The sequence below is a fragment of the Sparassis crispa genome (genome assembly GCF_003851025.1).
Source record: "Sparassis crispa DNA, contig_000002F, whole genome shotgun sequence".
Classification (NCBI taxonomy): Eukaryota; Fungi; Basidiomycota; class Agaricomycetes; order Polyporales; family Sparassidaceae; genus Sparassis; species Sparassis crispa.
Genome location: NW_020939749.1, coordinates 2,135,443 through 2,154,099, shown reverse-complemented (window position 1 = coordinate 2,154,099; position 18,657 = coordinate 2,135,443). Strand labels below are relative to the sequence as shown.

The 18,657-nt window shown below is 52.1% G+C and overlaps 5 protein-coding genes across 5 annotated transcripts; 2 read left to right on the top strand and 3 right to left on the bottom strand.

Annotated features, from left to right (window-relative positions):
* Positions 1–2,325: 2,325 nt before the first annotated feature.
* On the bottom strand, positions 2,326–9,234 carry SCP_0307090 (hypothetical protein; the record flags this gene model as incomplete). The annotated part of the gene is made up of 1 exon (XM_027756098.1): positions 2,326–9,234. One exon carries the CDS (start codon positions 9,232–9,234, stop codon positions 2,326–2,328), a length of 6,909 nt encoding a protein of 2,302 aa, XP_027611899.1.
* A 667-nt stretch (positions 9,235–9,901) lies between these two features.
* SCP_0307080 (hypothetical protein) lies at positions 9,902–10,152 on the top strand (the record flags this gene model as incomplete). Its single annotated transcript, XM_027756097.1, has 2 exons — positions 9,902–10,081; positions 10,135–10,152. The coding sequence occupies 2 exons, from the start codon at positions 9,902–9,904 to the stop codon at positions 10,150–10,152; spliced, it is 198 nt and encodes a 65-aa protein (XP_027611898.1).
* Positions 10,153–10,258: 106 nt separating this feature from the next.
* On the bottom strand, positions 10,259–11,137 carry SCP_0307070 (hypothetical protein; the record flags this gene model as incomplete). Its single annotated transcript, XM_027756096.1, has 3 exons — positions 10,259–10,743; positions 10,801–11,041; positions 11,096–11,137. 3 exons carry the CDS (start codon positions 11,135–11,137, stop codon positions 10,259–10,261), a joined length of 768 nt encoding a protein of 255 aa, XP_027611897.1.
* A 197-nt stretch (positions 11,138–11,334) lies between these two features.
* SCP_0307060 (hypothetical protein) lies at positions 11,335–15,042 on the top strand (the record flags this gene model as incomplete). Its single annotated transcript, XM_027756095.1, has 8 exons — positions 11,335–12,743; positions 12,799–13,553; positions 13,614–13,709; positions 13,773–14,031; positions 14,084–14,246; positions 14,299–14,460; positions 14,514–14,838; positions 14,897–15,042. 8 exons carry the CDS (start codon positions 11,335–11,337, stop codon positions 15,040–15,042), a joined length of 3,315 nt encoding a protein of 1,104 aa, XP_027611896.1.
* Positions 15,043–16,878: 1,836 nt separating this feature from the next.
* Positions 16,879–18,151, bottom strand: SCP_0307050 (Mating-type switching protein; the record flags this gene model as incomplete). Its single annotated transcript, XM_027756094.1, has 8 exons — positions 16,879–16,892; positions 16,957–17,269; positions 17,330–17,501; positions 17,553–17,593; positions 17,653–17,688; positions 17,743–17,842; positions 17,898–18,001; positions 18,050–18,151. 8 exons carry the CDS (start codon positions 18,149–18,151, stop codon positions 16,879–16,881), a joined length of 882 nt encoding a protein of 293 aa, XP_027611895.1.
* Positions 18,152–18,657: the final 506 nt, after the last annotated feature.

Genomic DNA, 18,657 nt, shown 5'->3' with positions numbered 1-18,657 from the left:
AGTGATGGGCACGCATGCGTGCTTATCACGCACGTCATCATTTGTATCCTGCGCGCCGCTCACAGTCTTGCGCGCATCGTGCGCAGCCGCTGGTCACCGGTCACCAGTCATAATGATCACAATATTGGTGAGCATTCATCTTTCCCTGCCTGCAACTGTGTTCCCCTCTCTTTTCCCCCTGTTTGGATTATATTCTGTATTGTTTTGTAGTATAAAATATATTTTTTGAATCACTGCTGGCTCGGATTCTTGAGGAGTTATGTGAATACTGCTGTGTGGGACTGGTCAGTTGGGGTTAGGGTTAATTGGTCCAAAGTCACGCGTAGGACCAATCCGACCAATCGGTCGACCGTATGGTATGGCGTTGCCGCAGGGACACGGGCAACAACACCATACCAAGGGTCCGGACCAATTGGTCGACCGATTGGTCGGATTGGTCCTACGCGTGACTTTGGACCAATTAACCCTAACCCCAACTGACCAGTCCCACACAGCAGTATTCACATAACTCCTCAAGAATCCGAGCCAGCAGTGATTCAAAAAATATATTTTATACTACAAAACAATACAGAATATAATCCAAACAGGGGGAAAAGAGAGGGGAACACAGTTGCAGGCAGGGAAAGATGAATGCTCACCAATATTGTGATCATTATGACTGGTGACCGGTGACCAGCGGCTGCGCACGATGCGCGCAAGACTGTGAGTGGCGCGCGGGATACAAATGATGACGTGCGTGATAAGCACGCATGCGTGCCCATCACTTTAGGGGACCGACGGAGGTACGGGAGAGGGCAAGATGTTTCTGAGCAAGTCGACCTGGAGTGGAAAACATGGTGTGGAATAGGCTCAGGCCATTCTGACCACAGGTTGAGGGGCAAGAGGAGCACATGGGGGCACACTTGGACTGCGTTCGACAAGAGGGAGCACTTCGAGCCCTACTGCATGTGCGATGAGGCAGGAGGTCTGGATCGGGCTTGCGATGGCGCAGGACAGAAAGGCACGCATACAGGCGCGTTAGTGCAGGAGCGAAGGCGGGTAGCGGCAGACTCGGTAAATGTCAGCGTCATGAGAAACGAAGAAAAAGACATTTAATTACTTACCTGGTGTCTGCTGATGGAGTGCATCATCGAACTACTGTTCGACAGCATGTGCTGGTGCAAGTGCTGAAGCCTAAAGCATTGAGAGGAGGCTGGAAAATCATACACACAAGGGTTAGAAGCCTTCGTGCGGGAGGGTGTAGACTTTCCGTCAGCCAGAAGATTGAGAATAAGATGTTCTCGCCGACGCGTCGGCGAGAAAATCCTGGGTACTCTTTTGGCGCTTCGCGCCAAAAACCCTGGGTAGCACAGCGGCCCGCCCCCGCCGGGGACTTGGTATGACCAGGCTCCTAAAACCATCCGTCGTCACAGCGTTCTCACTCCTACATCCCACGTTTATGTTTTAGAAGATCATGTGATATATGTTTTATGAGACTTACCCTTTATATCGAAAATTACTGGATTAGGACGAGGACTAAGAGGAGGTGAACGCTGTGAGACGGCTGGCCCAACTCATCACCCGATTTCTTCCGAGCTTATGGAAGCGAGCTTTTCTCGCGTGTAAACCCTAGCGCGGGTGTTATTTTCTGGAGCGCGAAGCAGGCCAAATTGGGTGCTTACTATGTGCACTCATGGCCTGACTGCACTGTGCTGGCATAGGGAAGGTGCTCGCTAGGGCAGAACATGATGATAGACAAATATTGCATGAGTTCCAGTCCATTTGCAGGGCAAATCAGCATCCTCAGCCTCATCTAAAGATTTGGGATTTGTTGCACAGGTAGTAGATGGTTTGGATGTGTGTGCAGATTCTAGACATTCTCTTGCAATCAGACTGGTTTCCAACAGCTGAATTTAGAGACAACTGCAGTGCTACAGTGATTTTTCTCTGCTGCAATGCAGTGAGCTAGCAGGTGCACATAGCAAGCACCCACTTTGGATTGCAAGAAAATAAGCCCCAGGCTAGGGTTTGCTGCGAATAAACCAGCGAGAAACGATGTTGCTCGGGATCGGCATAACCTCGGATGACGAGTTGGGCCAGCCGTCTCACAGCGTTCACCTCCTCTTAGTCCTCATCCTAATCCAGTAATTTTCGATATAAAGGGTAAGTCTCATAAAACATATATCACATGATCTTCTAAAACATAAACGTGGGATGTAGAATGGAGAACGGATGAATTCGAACCGACTACGCTACACAAAATAGCTCAGGTACGTAATACCTCATCGGCCGGCTTGGTAATACGAGACAAAAGAGGCAATGTAGGTTAAAAAAAACATATGTAAACTAAACGAAGAGATGATGGAGGCGAGGGGGAAGCGCGATGGTAGAGGCAGCCGTTGTCGAACGATCAGGACGTAACCTGCGTTTATATTCAGCCCAGATTCTGCCGGCGAGAAAGATGCATGCTCGATGCCAACAGTGCGCGATTCTGAGCAGAAGGCGGCGGTGCGGGAGTGTTTCGCCTTCTGGTAAGGGCGGTAATACACCGAGAAAATATCTCGCATGATATAGGGGCCACATATCATGGTCAGTGAACAATATGCGTGCAGACGAGAGGATTTGCACTGAGAGGTCATCGGGGGCGGCGGCAGTAGTGAGAATGCCCGATGTCTCAGTGAGGGTGTCTGTACGAGCGTGTTCGCGATGAGGTGCGAAAACCGGACATATGACGAAGACGTGATGTGCGGTTTCGAGGGCATCACACCCGAAATGGCATCGCGGGGAGATGTTTCCAAAGCGGTGGAAGCGCGCGAGAGCGGTGTCGAGCTGTGCAGAGCGTGCATAGAGCTGCACGAGGGCAGAGAAGGCTGATGAAGCACGGGTGTACGGGTGATCAGGAGGACAGTGGTTGTCGTACAACGCGAGGGATAAGGTATGGTAAGGTCGGGATGCAGCACGAGAGCAATCTGTGTAAACGATAGCTTGAGTGATATAGGAAGGAATGTTGGACTCGATGTAACCGTCGATGGGAGAATAGAGGGTGTAGCGATCCATGAAGAATGTGGGAAGCGGCGCGGGAGGAGGCGGAAGGAGGAAACGTTGGGATGCGGAAGCAAGGGTGTCAGCGGATCGATTGGCGAGGGATGTTGGTGATGTCGACGTAGTGTGGGCGGGTGCGTGAACAACGGGAGAGCGGTGTGTTGTGTGTAAGAGAATGTCGCGAAGCCAACGGTAAAGTGAGCGTGCTGGAAGGGATGACCATTGATGCGGGAGTAAGGGGGCCTCGAGAGAGTCATTGATAAGCCGTACGGAGTTGAGATGATCGGTGACCAGCATAGGCGTTAGGGTTGGAGAAGAGAGGGAGGGATCTCGAGGGGGGCTGGTGCCGACAGGGGGTTGAGCGGTAATTAGGGCAGTAATCATACCGTAGATCTCGCCGTGGGTAGTGGTGGAGGATGCGCGGAAACTGGCTAAGGAGGCGACGAGTGAGGAGGTGTGATTTACTGCGGCGAAATTGACCATTCGAGGGCAGCGAAAGGAGGGGTTGGCGGGGATCATAGATGCATCAGAAGCGAGTAAGGAGGCGGACGGAGTCGTGAGGTGGTGCGGAGAGGCAAGGGCAAGGGTGCGAAGCGTTTCGTGAGCATTGCGCTGTCGGACAGGCCGGGGTAGAGCAAGGGTCCATGAGGAAAAATCAGGAATGTAAAGGGAGTGGCAGTTGGATGAGGTAAGAAGTGATACGAAGCGCGAGAATGGGAGATTTGTAAGCCAGGTTTTGAGCAATGTCCAATACTTGTTCACCGTAGGGGATGATGCAGTAACACGATCGACAAGATCGTTCGCTTGGAAGGAGGCATCTGTATCTGGGCGAAGGGACCATTGACCAAGTTGGGCGAGGGAGGTGAGGCCGATGGAAGACGGAGAACGGATAAGGTAATGTGAGAGGGGGTGTGATGAGCGCGGAGTTATCGCACGCGAGAGGTGTTGTAGAGAGACGTGATTATGGAATAAGAAGGATTGATCCGTGTTGCGGATGGAAATGTGCTGGTCAGCGAGAACGGAATGGGCGAGTATGCACGAAAAGGGGAGGTGGTGTCGCTGATGAAGAAACAGAGAGTCGGCAGAAGGGTCTTGTAGAGGGTCGCGGCAGCCATTAATGAGACACGTCCAGTCGGCGAGGGTGATCTGTGCCATGACGCGGAATGTGGGGACGTGATGATTAAGGTCACGTAGAAGTCCGGAGACCGCGAGGGCATCATTCAGGTGGGAGACAGATGGAAAGTCGAAGCCAAACTGGTCGAGTGGTGTAGTTAAGAGGGAAGAGTTGAAATGAAAGGGAAAGTGGAAGTAGTCGTGAACTCGATGAGCAATCTGGTGATCAATGTCTAGGGCGTGTGTTCGGGAGATGGGTTGGAAGGATAGAAGAGGATGGATGCGAGCAATGAGGCATTGGACAAAGATCCGTCGGATCGCAGTAATTGGGAGGCGAATCGTAAGTGTGGGAAGCTGGAAAGAGGAGACAATGTCGAGAATGCGGCGGTACTGGTGATCCGGGTCATTGATGGAGGTGCGAAGGAATTCGAAGTGCGATGTAGAGACAGGAAGGGTGTGATACACAACATCTCCACTATGTGGGCGATCAGGCGGGACGGATGGGAAAGAGAGAGTGGGAGGGGGGCTCGGAACATTGAGGATGGTGACGAGGGACTTGACCCAATTCGTGAACCATCCGTAGGTGGCCTGGAAGCGCTCCATCATAAGGCAAGATGCTTGCAATCCCAATGCTGATCGCGAGAGTATCGCTGAGTCGTCGGTAGCCTCGACCATAACGGGCTTGAGAAGGGATGAGTCAAGCGGAGTATGGTGTTCGGCCAGCCGATTGTGACAAGTAGTGACACGAACGACATCGGTTCGTCTGTGTACGGAGTCTGTGAGCCAGTGGTTGCCCATACTTGTTGTCAGGGTCGACTTGAGCCCCGAAAGGGGGCCCCCTTGCTTGGTAACTCCCGAGATGACAATTGGAGCAGTGAGACCGTAGGCGGTCTTGACTCGATAAGGGACATCAGTCTGTGCGGACTGGTCGAATGTGATTAGTGACGGGGGAAGTCCATATGCGTGGACTGCATCGTAGAATCCCTGTGGTTCCAAGTGGTCAAACCCCTTTGTCTGATCACGTCTGAGAATATAGACTGGGGTGGAAGTACGGTTGGACCAGGCCTCGAGGTGGGCCAGAAAGGAGGTAAGGTCTCGGGCCTGTACGCCAGGTTGCGTGGCGACCTGCCCATATGGTAAAACCGAGTGTTTAGCCAGATACGGAACGAGGAGGGAGTTGAGCCAGGCGAATGGGGTGTTAAGGAGAAAGTTGTTGCAGCAAACCCCACGGTAGTTCACAAGATCGGAGGGGACGCCACACTTGTATATGGTGGAGAGAGTACAGGGCTTGACGCAAGATGGAATGGACGATGTGGATATCTCATAATTAAGGAGGTCGAGTACGATATCAAGAGAGAAGTCGTGAAGGGCCTTCACCATCCATTTCTCCCACTGGTCAGGCCCGGGAGCGGGGCGAGGTTTGCCTTTGCGCAGAGTGGAACGGAGAGTAAGGAGGGTCATAGGAGAAGGCCAGGAGAATGGGTCAGAGGCAGTGCGTTCACGGATCTGTAGCACGGAGGGTGTATTCAGCCAGGGCTTGTCAGGTTCCGGATATTGTCGGGGACGACGAGAGAAAAGATGTCGGAAGTAGGATGTGGTCGCATCCTTCACCATCTGGGGGTCAGTGATGAAGGCATCGCCTTGTTGAGGATCAGTAATTGCCAAGGGCGGTCCGGATATCTCATGAGCATGAGGATATAGGCGTTTACTAGATCCGCCGAGAAGGACCGCATTAATACGTGCCCGTCCGGATTGGACAGCACGGCGATGGAGTTCAAGATGCTCGAGATGATACCGTACGTGATGAAGAGCTTTGCGTGTGGCAGTTAGGAAGGTGAGGAAGGCAGTATGAAATGGGACATCGGAGGAGGGGTTTGAGGCGGAGTAGAAGTCATCGAGGTAGGTGTGAACCCAAGTATGCGCTTGCGCAAGGTGCTGCAGGGAGTGCTGCCTTGTTGCATAGATGAGGCGCCCAATACGTCGTAGTTCAAGCATGACCTGGCGGATGTCGGGATTGGAGACACGGCGTGCATCACCGGAAGAGTGACGATGGGGAACATCGAAGGCGCATTGTGCGGCACTGTGAAGAATCTCTGTGAAGGATTGGTACCGGAGCTGGAAAGAGGATTCATCCGTGATGGGAATGTTGTGGAGGTCACGCTCGCGGACAAGCCTGTCAACCGTTTCCGCGAAGGTATCAAACTGATGTTTCTCAGACCGCTTGGGGTAGAGAAATCGCGCGGGGAATTCAGTGTAAGGAAGCAAGGACGGGATCTTTGTAGAGGATGTGGGACCGAATCGTGGGGGAGGGCTCAGCGCAAGGGAAGCGGTAATTGGCCGATGGTCTGTAGCCGGTACGAAGACGTTGGAGGTTTGCACAAGGCCAGTGAGGATACCAACAGAGGAGTGAGCGACTCTGTCAATAATTGAGAGACCGTTGTTGCTGCGGAAAGTATACATGGAAGAGGCGTCAGCGTCATCGCGTTGGGACCATAGATCAACCCCATGGGAGGTGTTCAGGAACGTGCGATATTGTGAAGAAGCGGCCGATATACGAAGGTTAGCAGAGGACGACTCGGAGAGTGTCAGTGTCGCATTGCAGTCCCCAACCACCGTCCAAGAGAACGGTGCAGTAGAACATAGATCCGCGATGAGGCTCCAGAAGGCATTGTCAGTTTCGGACCCGCCGGGATCCCAAGGAGCATAAATGGCGATGAGGCGGTGCGTAAATCCATGCCCACTGGTGGTTGGGATGACGATGTCGAGTGCAACTGCACGGCCCTGTAGAGAATCATGCGTTGTGACGCGTTTAGTGTGTAGCACTTTGCGGACTCCAACAATAACTCCCCATTTCCCGTGGTGGGAGTGGGCACCGATGGGAACACCGAGAGATTCGTGGGTGGTGTAGTCACCAGCCCTAATGCGCGAGGCCAAGGGGGAGGATGACTTGGTCTCGTTGATCACCCATGCGTGGGGGCGCTGGGAGGAAATTATGGAGGCGATTGCGGCTTGTTTGGAAACATTCGCTAAGCCGTTGGCATTTACAGCGAATATATTAAATGTTGACGCCGCCGTAACCGCAGGTATTACAAAGAGGAATGTGAAAAGCAGCACAATAAGGAAGCGACTGGAGCCACGGAGACGTAGCAAAAGAAAGGGGAGGAGGGATAGAAAGTACAAGAGGGAAACGATCCGATCACAGGTAGTAGAGAATACGAAGAGAAGGTAATTAATCAGGTGGGGAGGCAGGCTCGCTGTGTCCATGAGACAGGAAGGAGAAAGAGAGTCATTGAAACTTAAGCAGGATGATGAAACGGACGTGCACTCCGCCTGCGCACTGCGGGGCTTTTGACGCAAATGGGGTGACTGTAGAGAAAGGGACACAGATGACTGCGAGCGATCCGTCTCCTCACTGCGCGGGGGAGTGAGGGACCTGCAAGAAGTATACATGCACTGTGGGGAACGTACCAGTTCATCCATTCGGTCATCATCGTCATGTTGCCGCCGAGAAGGCGGGTTGAGATAATCATCATCATCTGGGAAAGGACGCTTGTGAGGGAGGTCTGTGGGTAGGCGAGACGGTGGCATCTGCTGTGTAGGCAATGAAAGCGGGAAGGAGGCGGAAGACACAGGTGGTGTGGGGGCTGTGGCAGGGATCGGGACCGAAGGGGGGGCGGACGGAGATAACGCTCGTGGTGGAGGACTCTGGGAACGCGGCGGGCCGAGGGGAAGAGGGCCAGGTGCTGAAGTATCACCTGGCGGTAGTAGCGAGAACGTGTGGGCCTCGTGCTTCTCAAGGGAGAGCTGGATCTTAGCTACGGTTTCCTTTTCTTCATCAATCCGATGTTCAATGCCTTGGATGCATTGTGCTAGTACAGGACGTGTTTGCTCTGGTGTGAAAACGAGAACATCCTGCATGAGATCGTGTCGCTCACGCAGGCCACTGAGTGTGGACTGGGCACCAATGAGACGGCAGTTAAGAGAAGAGGTGGTTGCAATGGACGTCAGCGCGGACATGATCTGGTTTGAGTTGACCGCCAAAGTATCGAGCATGCGTTGCTGACGCTGGAACATCTCGTTGTACATCCGAACAGCCTCTGTTCCCTGCTGTCGTAGTGCATCGAGTTGGGCCTGATGATTGCGAGAGTCAGCGGAAGAGAGTGCCTGGCCTTGTATTACGGCGGCGTTAGCGGGAACACCGTAGGTGTTGAGAAGGAAGAGGAGGAGGGGTCGTGAGGCCGAGACGATGCGGGAGAGGGGGTGGTCAGTGAAGAGGTCAAACGGGTCCGAGATAAAGTGGGAGGTGACTTCCCAATCTCTCAGGACTGCCGTATAAACATCCCCATTCATAGCCATGCGACTACAAATGAGGGCCCCCTGTCCGTATCGCTGGTAAATGAAGCGGTCAATGCGAGCACGTACTCCCTGAAGATCCTGCAGGCCCATGACAGCTACCTCGAGTCCGTATATAGGGGTAATGAACCGTGGTCGCGAAACAGTAAGCGCATGGCGATCAATAACTGGTGGGTTGATAAGCAGGGACTGTACAACCTCAGAGTCAAGGAGGTCAAAGGTGAGTCGCCAGGCGCCTGACGGGCAACTGGCATAGGAGAGTTGGTACTCATGTCCACGATCAGTGAGCCATTCTCGCACCCTGTCCAGCATGCGTGTCGCCTGCTCCTTATTGTCCATAGGGAAGACCACCCTACGCGTGCGGTCCGGCCCAGTGGCAACTCTCCAGGTCGCATGGATACCAGGTATGTTGTCAAGTATGCCTCGCAGCTGTTCAAGAAGATCGGGGCGAGGATGGCGGGCGAGCGCCGGGTCGAGCGCTACGTAGGCATAATCACAAGCGTGGCGGGAATCTGCAAGGCGTACAACAAAGTAGCGGGTTATTGGGTGGGTAGGCTCAAGCTCGCGCAACATCTCCTGAAGGCGATGGGACGCGGAGTAGATTGTTGCGTGTGGTAGGCCAGAAACAAACAACTCGACTCCTACGTATGGTTCTTCGACTCCTTCTTCGACAATCGGAGGTGATTCCTCCCTGTCATATCCGACAGGGGGTCGTTCAGGCGGCGGGGGGAGGTTAGACGACGACATTAGAATAGGGGCTAACGGTGAGCAAGAGGCAGCAGGATAATCGCGGAAGACCCGAATAGTTCGGCGGAGAAAGGTTTTTAATGCCGGAAGGCAATAACAGAGTCAAAGATCAGAGGACGAGTAGAGAGGTTAGTCAGACGGTGGTGGTGGTGTAGGAGCGAGAACGCTGTGACGACGGATGGTTTTAGGAGCCTGTCACAGGAAGCATTACCACTTTTATCCATTGGAAATAACCTGGCAAAAAGCATGGAAATCAATAATATATTTTCAGAGGAAAAACCTCGTGAAAAAAGTGAGAAAAGAACAAAACATTCTCACGGTTTTTCCCTTGGAAATAAGTTGCCTACCATATCAGGCAACTGGACATGCCAGGACATGCCAAAACCCGGACAGAATTACCATATTTGGCGACCAACTTATTTCCAGTGGAAAAACTGCGGAAATGCTTTGTTCTTTTACACGTTTTTTCCTCATGTTTTTCCCGCAGTATAACTTTATTGATTTCCACACATTTTTCCAAGTTATTTCCTCGGGAAAAAAGGGGTTATGCGTCCTGTGTGTGGTATGACCAATTTTCCTGTCCCTGCCGCGGTCGCCGCCCATGCCGTGACCCGGGAGTCTCTCAGACGAGCGCCAGCTCAGACGACTACAAACATCCAGTACCTTCATGCAACCAGCAGCAACGTCGTCTTTATCCCCACTGCGCCGTTTGGCCTTGCACTCCACCACCACATGCTCTGTGCAGGCATCCGCGTACGGCAAGTGCATCCTGGCCACCTACGTGGACGTGAAACAGGACGCTTGCAAAGAGGAGTTTACTCGTTTCGGTGCTTGTGTTCGTGAGGCAGTATGTGATGCCGATTCCAGATGTATATATTGAGCTTACACATGGGGAACCAGATGAAGCGCAAGTGGTGATATATGACAAGCGGGGCCTGCGAGCAGACGAGCAGATAGCAAGAATACTAATACCCGACGCAATAGTAGGGAAAGCGGATAAGTTAATGCTATGAGTCATGACCAATCATGTACCACTGTCTGTGTCGATTCCACCGGGGGTTCTCACATTCTCCTCCACTGTACTGCTACCTGCCTCTGTATCCGCGGGACGAGCTCGCGCGATAGCGGCGTCGCGGATTTGGGTTCTTGCCTGCCTCGCGCGTGATAGTAGCCCCAGAGCAGATCTTGTCTGCCACGATGTAGTGATAGGGAGTGGAAGCAAGTCTTCTGTGGAAGAATCGTGCGGAGGAGGGGGGGGAGGGGGATACCTGAGGCGGTAAAATAATGTAGACAGACGGATATTAATCACGTATGGTGTGTCCACATTTTTCGGGGTTTCCTCCAGGAGTGGCATTGGCGACGTTGTGATTGAAGGTAGAAGAGGGTCGGGGGTGTTGGGCGGCATAGCTGATGACAGCGACGTCTCGAAAGCGATTGTGACAAGTAACATGTTGAGGAATATGATGAGGAAGTCGAGGAAAAGCAGATGCGCCTTGGATGGAGTGTACGCTAAGGAGGCAGATAATTAGCATCACGGTTTTAAATAGAAGGCGCAACGAGGCGTACCCAGGCCGACGAAGTCGAGGATAACTGATCTCCCGTGGGCTGCACCCTGCGCCGCATGCGACCATACGCTCCCGATGTTGAAGAACACGATGACCAAGTACCAGAAGCGGAGCGTACGGCTGGAATCGAGTGTCCGAGGTCGTGAGAATTGGAACTGGGAAGAAACACGACAGAGGTAGGCCCAAATGGATGGCGAAAGGAGGAAGGAAAGGGTGTGTAGCTGATAGACGAGGGCATCCAGCTGGACGGACTCGGTGTGAGTGATGACCTGGTGAAACGACGGAAGACAACATACGGAGTATATGATGTGCTGTCGTTGGGCATGGTGGATTGGCATGTCATGAATGTAGCACAGATTTCTTGCAGTAGACGGCAGCGTGTGCTGTATATTATTCTCAGCAACGTGCGGCTGTGTCCATAGTGGCAGTGAGCGGGGTCCACCTGTGTGCTACTGATGTCCGAGGTACCGGGACGCGTTATGTTCGCGACTGTGACAGCGAGTCACGCTCGCGTCTTCCGCTCAACGACAGCACGATGTCCAAAAATTCAAGACAAAATGGCCGCAGGAAGTCTGGCGATCCTTCTCAGCGCAAGCTTCATGAGGTCGTCGCCTCTCTCTTCACAACATCAACCCCCACTTCTTCGCAGTCAGGTCCGTCTAAGGGATTCCGACCCAGGGAAAGCCTACCTAGACCCACAGGCAAGGCTACTTCAAAGGCCACTGCTCCCATGCGTGGTGGCCGTGAAGTCATCGTTGTTTCCAATTCCTCGGATCGAGGTCACGTAGACAAGCCGATCGTTATCTCCTCAGATTCCGCCTCTATTTCAGCTGGCCCCGCCGCCAGTACTTCACGCTCACACATTACCATCTCCAGTGACTCCGTGTCAGAATCGAAAACCAACTCGCATAACGTGCACTCCGTACCTGCTCCTGTCAGAATACTCAGACCGCGTTCCGTGTTTTTGTCATCTTCGGAAGCTCCAGCACGACCTCAACGTCGTCAGCGGCTCACGATGTCCAAGACAAAACCCCCGGTGAAGCGCAAACATGATGACTCCGAAGACGAGCCTGCTCAGGAGCCTGTTTATGTTTCGCGGCAACCGCCTTCCTCGCGCAGCGCAGTCGCGTCTCCTCCCGCCCGACCCCTGGCACCCAAGGACAATGTCCCCTCATTCCGTGGCAGAGTCGAATCCCACAGGAAGTCTTCACCTTTCAAGAAGGCGCGTCTATCGTCTCCGGAACCCATGCCAGATGCACCGAGCTCGGGTAACGATGCAGACGTCGAGGAGTTGATACCGAGCAGTCAGTCGGACGAACAGGAGCTATGTGTGCCAAAGGCTGCGGTGAAAAATCCGCAGGAGGTGAAGGAGAGCGTTCACAAGTGGAGACAGGAAGCGGTGCCCGCCGAGCCCATCTTAGAGCAGTTCCCGCCGGAGGATCACTTCACTCACTTCACCGAACCAGAGATGCAGACGGATCCCGACGTCGCCATGGCAGATTCTGTACCTCTACCCACTGTTGAGCTAACTAAGGGCTCTGTCACTCCGCGCTCCGAGGCAGAAGTCAGCACGCTCTTGCATCTGCGAAGTTCTCGGTCCACATTGTCCTCATCGCACTGGGAAGCACCAACATCCGATGCGGGTGTCTTACCTGCGACTTTGCCAGCAGCTGCATCTGCCCCTCCCGCACCTATTTCTGCAGATTATCTTTCTATTTCACCTCCGCCTCTAGATCTACCCCCACGGCCTCCCACTCCTGTGGCCCTGAGTATGGAGACTAAAACAGCGCAGATCGTAGCCGACATCAGGGCCCAAGCGGAAGCGAGAGATGATGAAAGTTTTGATCAGGATGTACCTTTGGAGTTCAAAGACTTGGAGAGCAGCAGTGACGAAGATGACGGCTTTCTCCAACTGATGACGAACATTAGGGGCAAAGGGAAAGCGTAAGTCTCGGCAAGCCCTCAGTTGTGTGGCTCTAACATCTTACAGTGTGGTCAGTAGTCGAATGCCCAGCCTGTCCTCCTCACCTCTCTCAAACCTAGACAGCTCCCCCCAACCACAGCGTCAATCAGCGCGATACAACCTCCGTCGCAAATTCCTTGGACCAAAACCTGCTGTGTCAAAGTCTCCATTGACGCCGGCCGCCCATTCTGTTCGCAAACCACGGAGAGCAGTCGATCCATTAGAGCAACTATTGAAGGAAAAGCGACTAGCTGACAAACGCGGGAATGGGTCGAAGGCCTTACTTGCTGCTGAAGCCGCGGCTTCGTCCCCGTCACAGTCAAAGCTGGAGATGAGGCTGGAGATGGATGCAGAGGAAGAATCGGATGCTGACCCTGCCTGGGCGGATGAGGACGCGGCGATGCAGGTCGTGCAGCAGGGTGCACGAGGTCTCACCCTGAAGTCGTCAAGCCCTGTGCCTGCCGACGCCGCGGCCAAGGCAGAAGGTGAGACCGAGAGTGCAGACGAAGATTTGGAGGAGGCGGATTGCGAGAAGATTCTAGGCGCGAAGGGCGGTAAAGCAGTAGGCAAGATCCTGGCCAACGATCGCAAGAACAACTATACTATCACGAAGGGTAAGAAGAAGCAGCGTGTGGTTGGTGTACCTCTCTGGGAAAGTCCCGAAGACTCGCCAGGTGGGAAGGCAGACGACGACATGCAAGTGGAAAGCGCTCTTCCTTCCCTTCCTTCAGGTCTGGCTAGCAATGGTCATCCCATCATCTTCTTGTTGCGGCGTTTTGTCGATAGTGGTGGTGTGTATCTCCCCCTCCTTTACATAAGGGTGGCGGGAAGGGCTGACAAAGATTAATTAGATGCGCAACAGTTGACTGCTGCTATAAACTCCGGCGTTTTGTCCCTTTTAGGGCGACAAGTCCTTTCGTACCTCCTGCCATGGTTATTCCAAATTGGTGTGTTGTCTCTATTCATCGTCTTTGCGTGGTTATCTACTCATCACTTTTATCTTCTGCTAGCTGTATCGAATGCATCTCTCGCTCGATCTTCGCATCTTGCGTTACTCCGTCTATGCGCTTTAGACAGAGAGCCTGATTTTTCTACCGGTTGTCCTTTCTCCTTAGTTGTTAGCGCCCTTTCATACCTAGGCGCCAAGCCGGATGCTCTGGAAGCTCAGGGATGGAATCTTTCAACAAACGTCCAGTCCTCTACGGTTGATACCACGTTGAGGCCCGAACGCCTCGATCGTCTAGTGTCTCTGATTACAACATTTGCTCAGTAAGTTACATATCGTAATGACTTTTGGAGTCTTTCCTGACCCTTGATCCAGGCAAAGAGCATTGTCCCCCAACGACGTCCCAGATTTTATTTTGTCTCTGCTGCTCATTGGCTTAGATGCATCAGCGTCAGCTCAGTTGAAGAGAGATATTGCGGTTGCTATTGAATATCTCGCCCATGCCATTGCGGCTGTTAGCGAAGCACCATCTGCTATTGTGAGTCAAAAGTGTTGAACTGTCCGCAACGTCACTCTGACGTGCTGATTAGGAGAGAAACATCTGCGCTAAAATTGTGGATTTCGCGAAGACATTGACCCCAGTCAACAAAGCGCATATTTTCTCCCTCGTCATCGGCGGTTCCCCTTATACGAATCGTATAGCAAGATGGGTCGCGTACTCCTTGTTGCTGGATTCTGGTATTCCACCGATCGTGAGTCGCGTACGTGTGCGATGTGTGTGCGCATAGAACTAATAACCTTCCAGGAGTCGTACTCACACCTCCCCGCCCTTGCTCCGCTTATTGAGCTCCTTTCGCCACCATCAGGGTCCGAAGGTTTATTCGACATCCAGGGCAGTTCGGATAATGAAGACTTCTATGAGGACCTTGCCTGCCACGTTGATATACTGAGCAAAGTGCTGACGAGTGTCGACTTGTACGTCGCGGAGGAGAAACAGGTAGCACAGAAGGAGTCTGTGTCTATGAAATTTGAGGATAGCCTCGACGACGCCAAGACGAAGGGAAACGGGAAGGAGAAGCAACCGTTGGAGCAAATTAGGATTCTGCTGGAGGGTCTTCACGGGAAAATCGGTACGTTTGTCGCCCATCTTCGCTTCTCCAACCGATTCTAATCATGGAATTTTATCAGTGGACACTCGCGCAGCCCACCTGGATCGCTCTCGCGCCAAAGCGGCCTTGCAGCAACTTGCCATCCGCCTACATTATCAGCGTATCGCCGGCCTTCGTTCCACTGCTAAGCAGCGAAACTTGGACGGCTACTTTACATCAAAGTAGTTACATCCTTATACACTTTCTATTTGAGCTACTGTACGTTCGTCTATCGGTACCTTATCCTTCTCTTTGTAGTTATCCCTTACTTGGTTTGCTATCGAATGTGCGAAGTGCGTACGTGGTACAGTGCATTCCGTTCTGACGCTTCCATGTCCTCGAAATTGCTCCGCTCTGGTGTGCAAACTAGGTTTGGCATCCTGGGACTTGTTGCTGTTTTCAGTAGGACTGTCGCGGCGGTAAACACACACAAATTCGCGCCATTCCTACCCAACTTTGACCTGCGATATCTCTCGAACGGCTGGGCGTTTTCCTTGATTCTTGGACGGCTGGACTCCTCTCATCGATGTGCGGGGCTGGGTACCAAAAAACCTAACTATTTCCCGCTATGTCAAGTTCGCACATTTTGGCCCCCTCCGCTGCTCATACCTCGATTTGCGCGGGATAGAGGCGTCGAGGAGGGGTCAGGATGGCAAGGATATATTTGGGTGGGTAGCATGGGGGGCTCGGTATGTGTTTTGCATGAAGTTTGATGATTTCTCTTTGTGTTCACCGCTTTACTGTGCTACCCCTGTGCCTTTGTGTCACTCCTTAGTTTATCCTGCCAGTTTATGTCAACAGCTACATTCTATCTTGTTAAATTGATGTTCTATATGGTTTTTGCAGTTTGTGTTCAGTTGCTGCCACAGCTAAACATGCACATGCCAATGCATTCTATGTCAGGACTTCGAACTTGAATATCTCTCGATTCACTAGGTCAATCCTCCCAATACTTGCATATCTCGAGTGTCATTGTAAGTGCTCAGAGCCATGTATAAAATATAAACAGATTTTGTCTGGTGTCACTCAATTGCATATGGTGGTTGGTAGGGCTATCTGCCTCCCCGAACAGTATCTGTGATGCACATGTTGATGCAAAACCATCAGGAATTGGTGAAGGACTTTGATTGAGTAGGAAAGGAGAGGTGAGAGACAGAATTCAGCCCCAGATACTTCAACAGTGAAGTGTCATCTCTCGAACTCTCAGTAGGTTCAATCATCCCCTTGTAGAACAGATGTTTCTTCATGTACTTCTCCATCACAGGAACACAACAGAACATGGATAGTGGCTGTCAAATGGTAAAGAATAGATGCCCAACCATCATGCTCACTCATATGGCTCATGGCGGCAATAACAGCTTCCTTGCACACTGGGACATGTCAGGATACCTTGAGAATGAATACAGGCATATAGCAGATGCACTCCAGAGCAACAGAATCACATCGACAAACAAACTGCGACCTTGCACTGACAGTGCAGTCAGAGAACTGTGCACTCAACAACAAAACCTCACAATGCACCTTTGACCCATATACCTAGCCCTACCCTGCATGTCCAACCATCATCTCGACCAATTTCCGAAGCAGTCAGAACATTGCAAACCTCATGGTGTCCGTTCTGAGCTTGCACGAGGGCCCTGGACAGAAAGAATACTAAATGCCAAGATATCATAGTTTTTCGCTACCCAGCCCTGCACGTCGATGAGAGGAGTCCAACTGTGCAAAAATCAAGGAAAACGGCCCAGCTGTTCGAGAGATATCGCAGATCAAAGTTTGGGGTAGGAATGGTGGGAATTTGTGTGTATTTGCCGCTGCAACAGTCCTACTGAAAACAGCAATAATCCGAGACCTTGCAGCACGAATTGAGGCAAGTTGTTGAGATCCACAAGGATGAAGGGGCCTGTGAGAAGAGACGTCCGCTTCTTCAATAATTCGCTCTTGCTCTTGCTCTTGCCCTTGCCGTGCCATTGCATCATTTTTCCCCGGAACCATTCAAATCGAGTTCGATGTCCCATACAGGACTCACAGGACGTCTGCTACACTCCGGTCTTGCGTTATTAGACGACGAAACGAGAGGTGCTGAAGAACTCAGGGGAGGACCTGTCTCGGGGGTCGGAGTCGAGTCGTTGAGATCAAGTTCTATATCCCAGACCGGACTAGGTTCTCGAGGTTTCCTGGTGGAGGTGCTCAACTCCGATTGCGATGCTGATCCGCGCGTTGTGGATTGCTGAGGGTTTGATTCGTCGAGTCCGCCCGCTCGACTGTATTGTTGGAACTGGGATGGCAGTGTGGTCATAGCGCTGTTGCGGAAGGGCTTCTCGAATGCGTCCTTCACTCGCTTCGCTTTCACTTGTCCAAATCCAGGAAGATTTTGGAGCTGCTCGGACGTGGCCCTCGCTATGTCTGCGACGCTCTATAACGCGAGATATCGTCACTTCGAGCAATCTCATTGGATACTGGAAGGAACACTTACTCCTAGCGACGTGCGCAGTGTCTCGACGTCCGTTTTGTTGACCTTGCTGATACTAGTGAGCGTCGTGCGAAGCATCGAGTGATAGTCCTTGTCGACGCGTTCCTTGATCAGATCTGGAGGCTTATGCTCGAATTGCTTGAAGGTTGAGAGGTAGTATCCTGCTTCTTCGGCACTGTGACTGCAGAGTGAGATGCTTTCAGTTGGAACCCAAGGCAAACCGTACTTCCATGCTACTAGGACTGTGATGTTATTGATGAGGCAAGTCTGACACAATGCCACGTCAACGAATGCATACGAGTAACGAACAAAAAGTGTGTGCAGACCTTGGTGAGTTCACGGATAGGCTCTTGATGTTCGCTCTAAGAACACATCAGCACGTTATGTGAGAGAGCTCACAACAGGATTGTACGTACGACATCACATAAAATCAACAGGATTCTCAAATTGTAAAAGTGTCCAAGACCTTCGATGCGAGTGTAGATGTACTCGGGATGAAGACGATGGTAGCGCAGACTGAGATGTCCCGAGACATGTGAAACAGACCGATACTAATACGCTGCCTACATACCTCAAGAAGAGAACACCTGTCGTCCTTCCCACTTGATAGTCAGCGGGAATTTCGCCAAACTCTTTTCCTATATGCCTGATGCATTCTAAGATAGGGTTACTTCGCTGCGAGAACAGTCAGTAACGGAATACCAGTAGAGATGAGATAGACACCTGTCTCGGACTTATGATGATATTCTGGCCGAAACCTGGCTGCACCACTGGCGGATTGGGTGCCGCTGCAGATGGCTGCGTGCCAGTGTCAAGTCTGGACATGGACTCGGAGGTGGTGTTGGGAAAGCAACAACGCGAGCCAGAGAAAAGCTGTGTATCCAAAATCACAGCACGCCGCGGCCGCCTAGTTTGAGGTATTGGAGCGCGACCGGATCTTCGTCAAAGGCGTCTTCAAGGAAGTCGGTCACGTTGATCAGAGCTCCTTAAGTGCTTACACCAAGGGGCATACACAAATCGGATTTAACACAGGGTCAGAAAATCCGGTTAAGCACCCTTGAGACCCCCCCGTGTGAATTTCCCACGGTCCATATATAGAAGGTCTCTGTATGTTTTCGCGTGGAGAGTAGAGACAAAGGTTTTTCGATGCATATACTATCGATACAGCTCTGTAACTACACACTGATCAATACCTTGTTCTCCTTTTCTTGTGCGCATGAGATTTCTGATATTTTGCATGGCATTCATCCGTGCAAAACCATGGGCCTTTCGGTGGCTCCAGGAGGTCGACACATTCAAAGTGGTACTGACAGCAAGATAATGCGGACGTG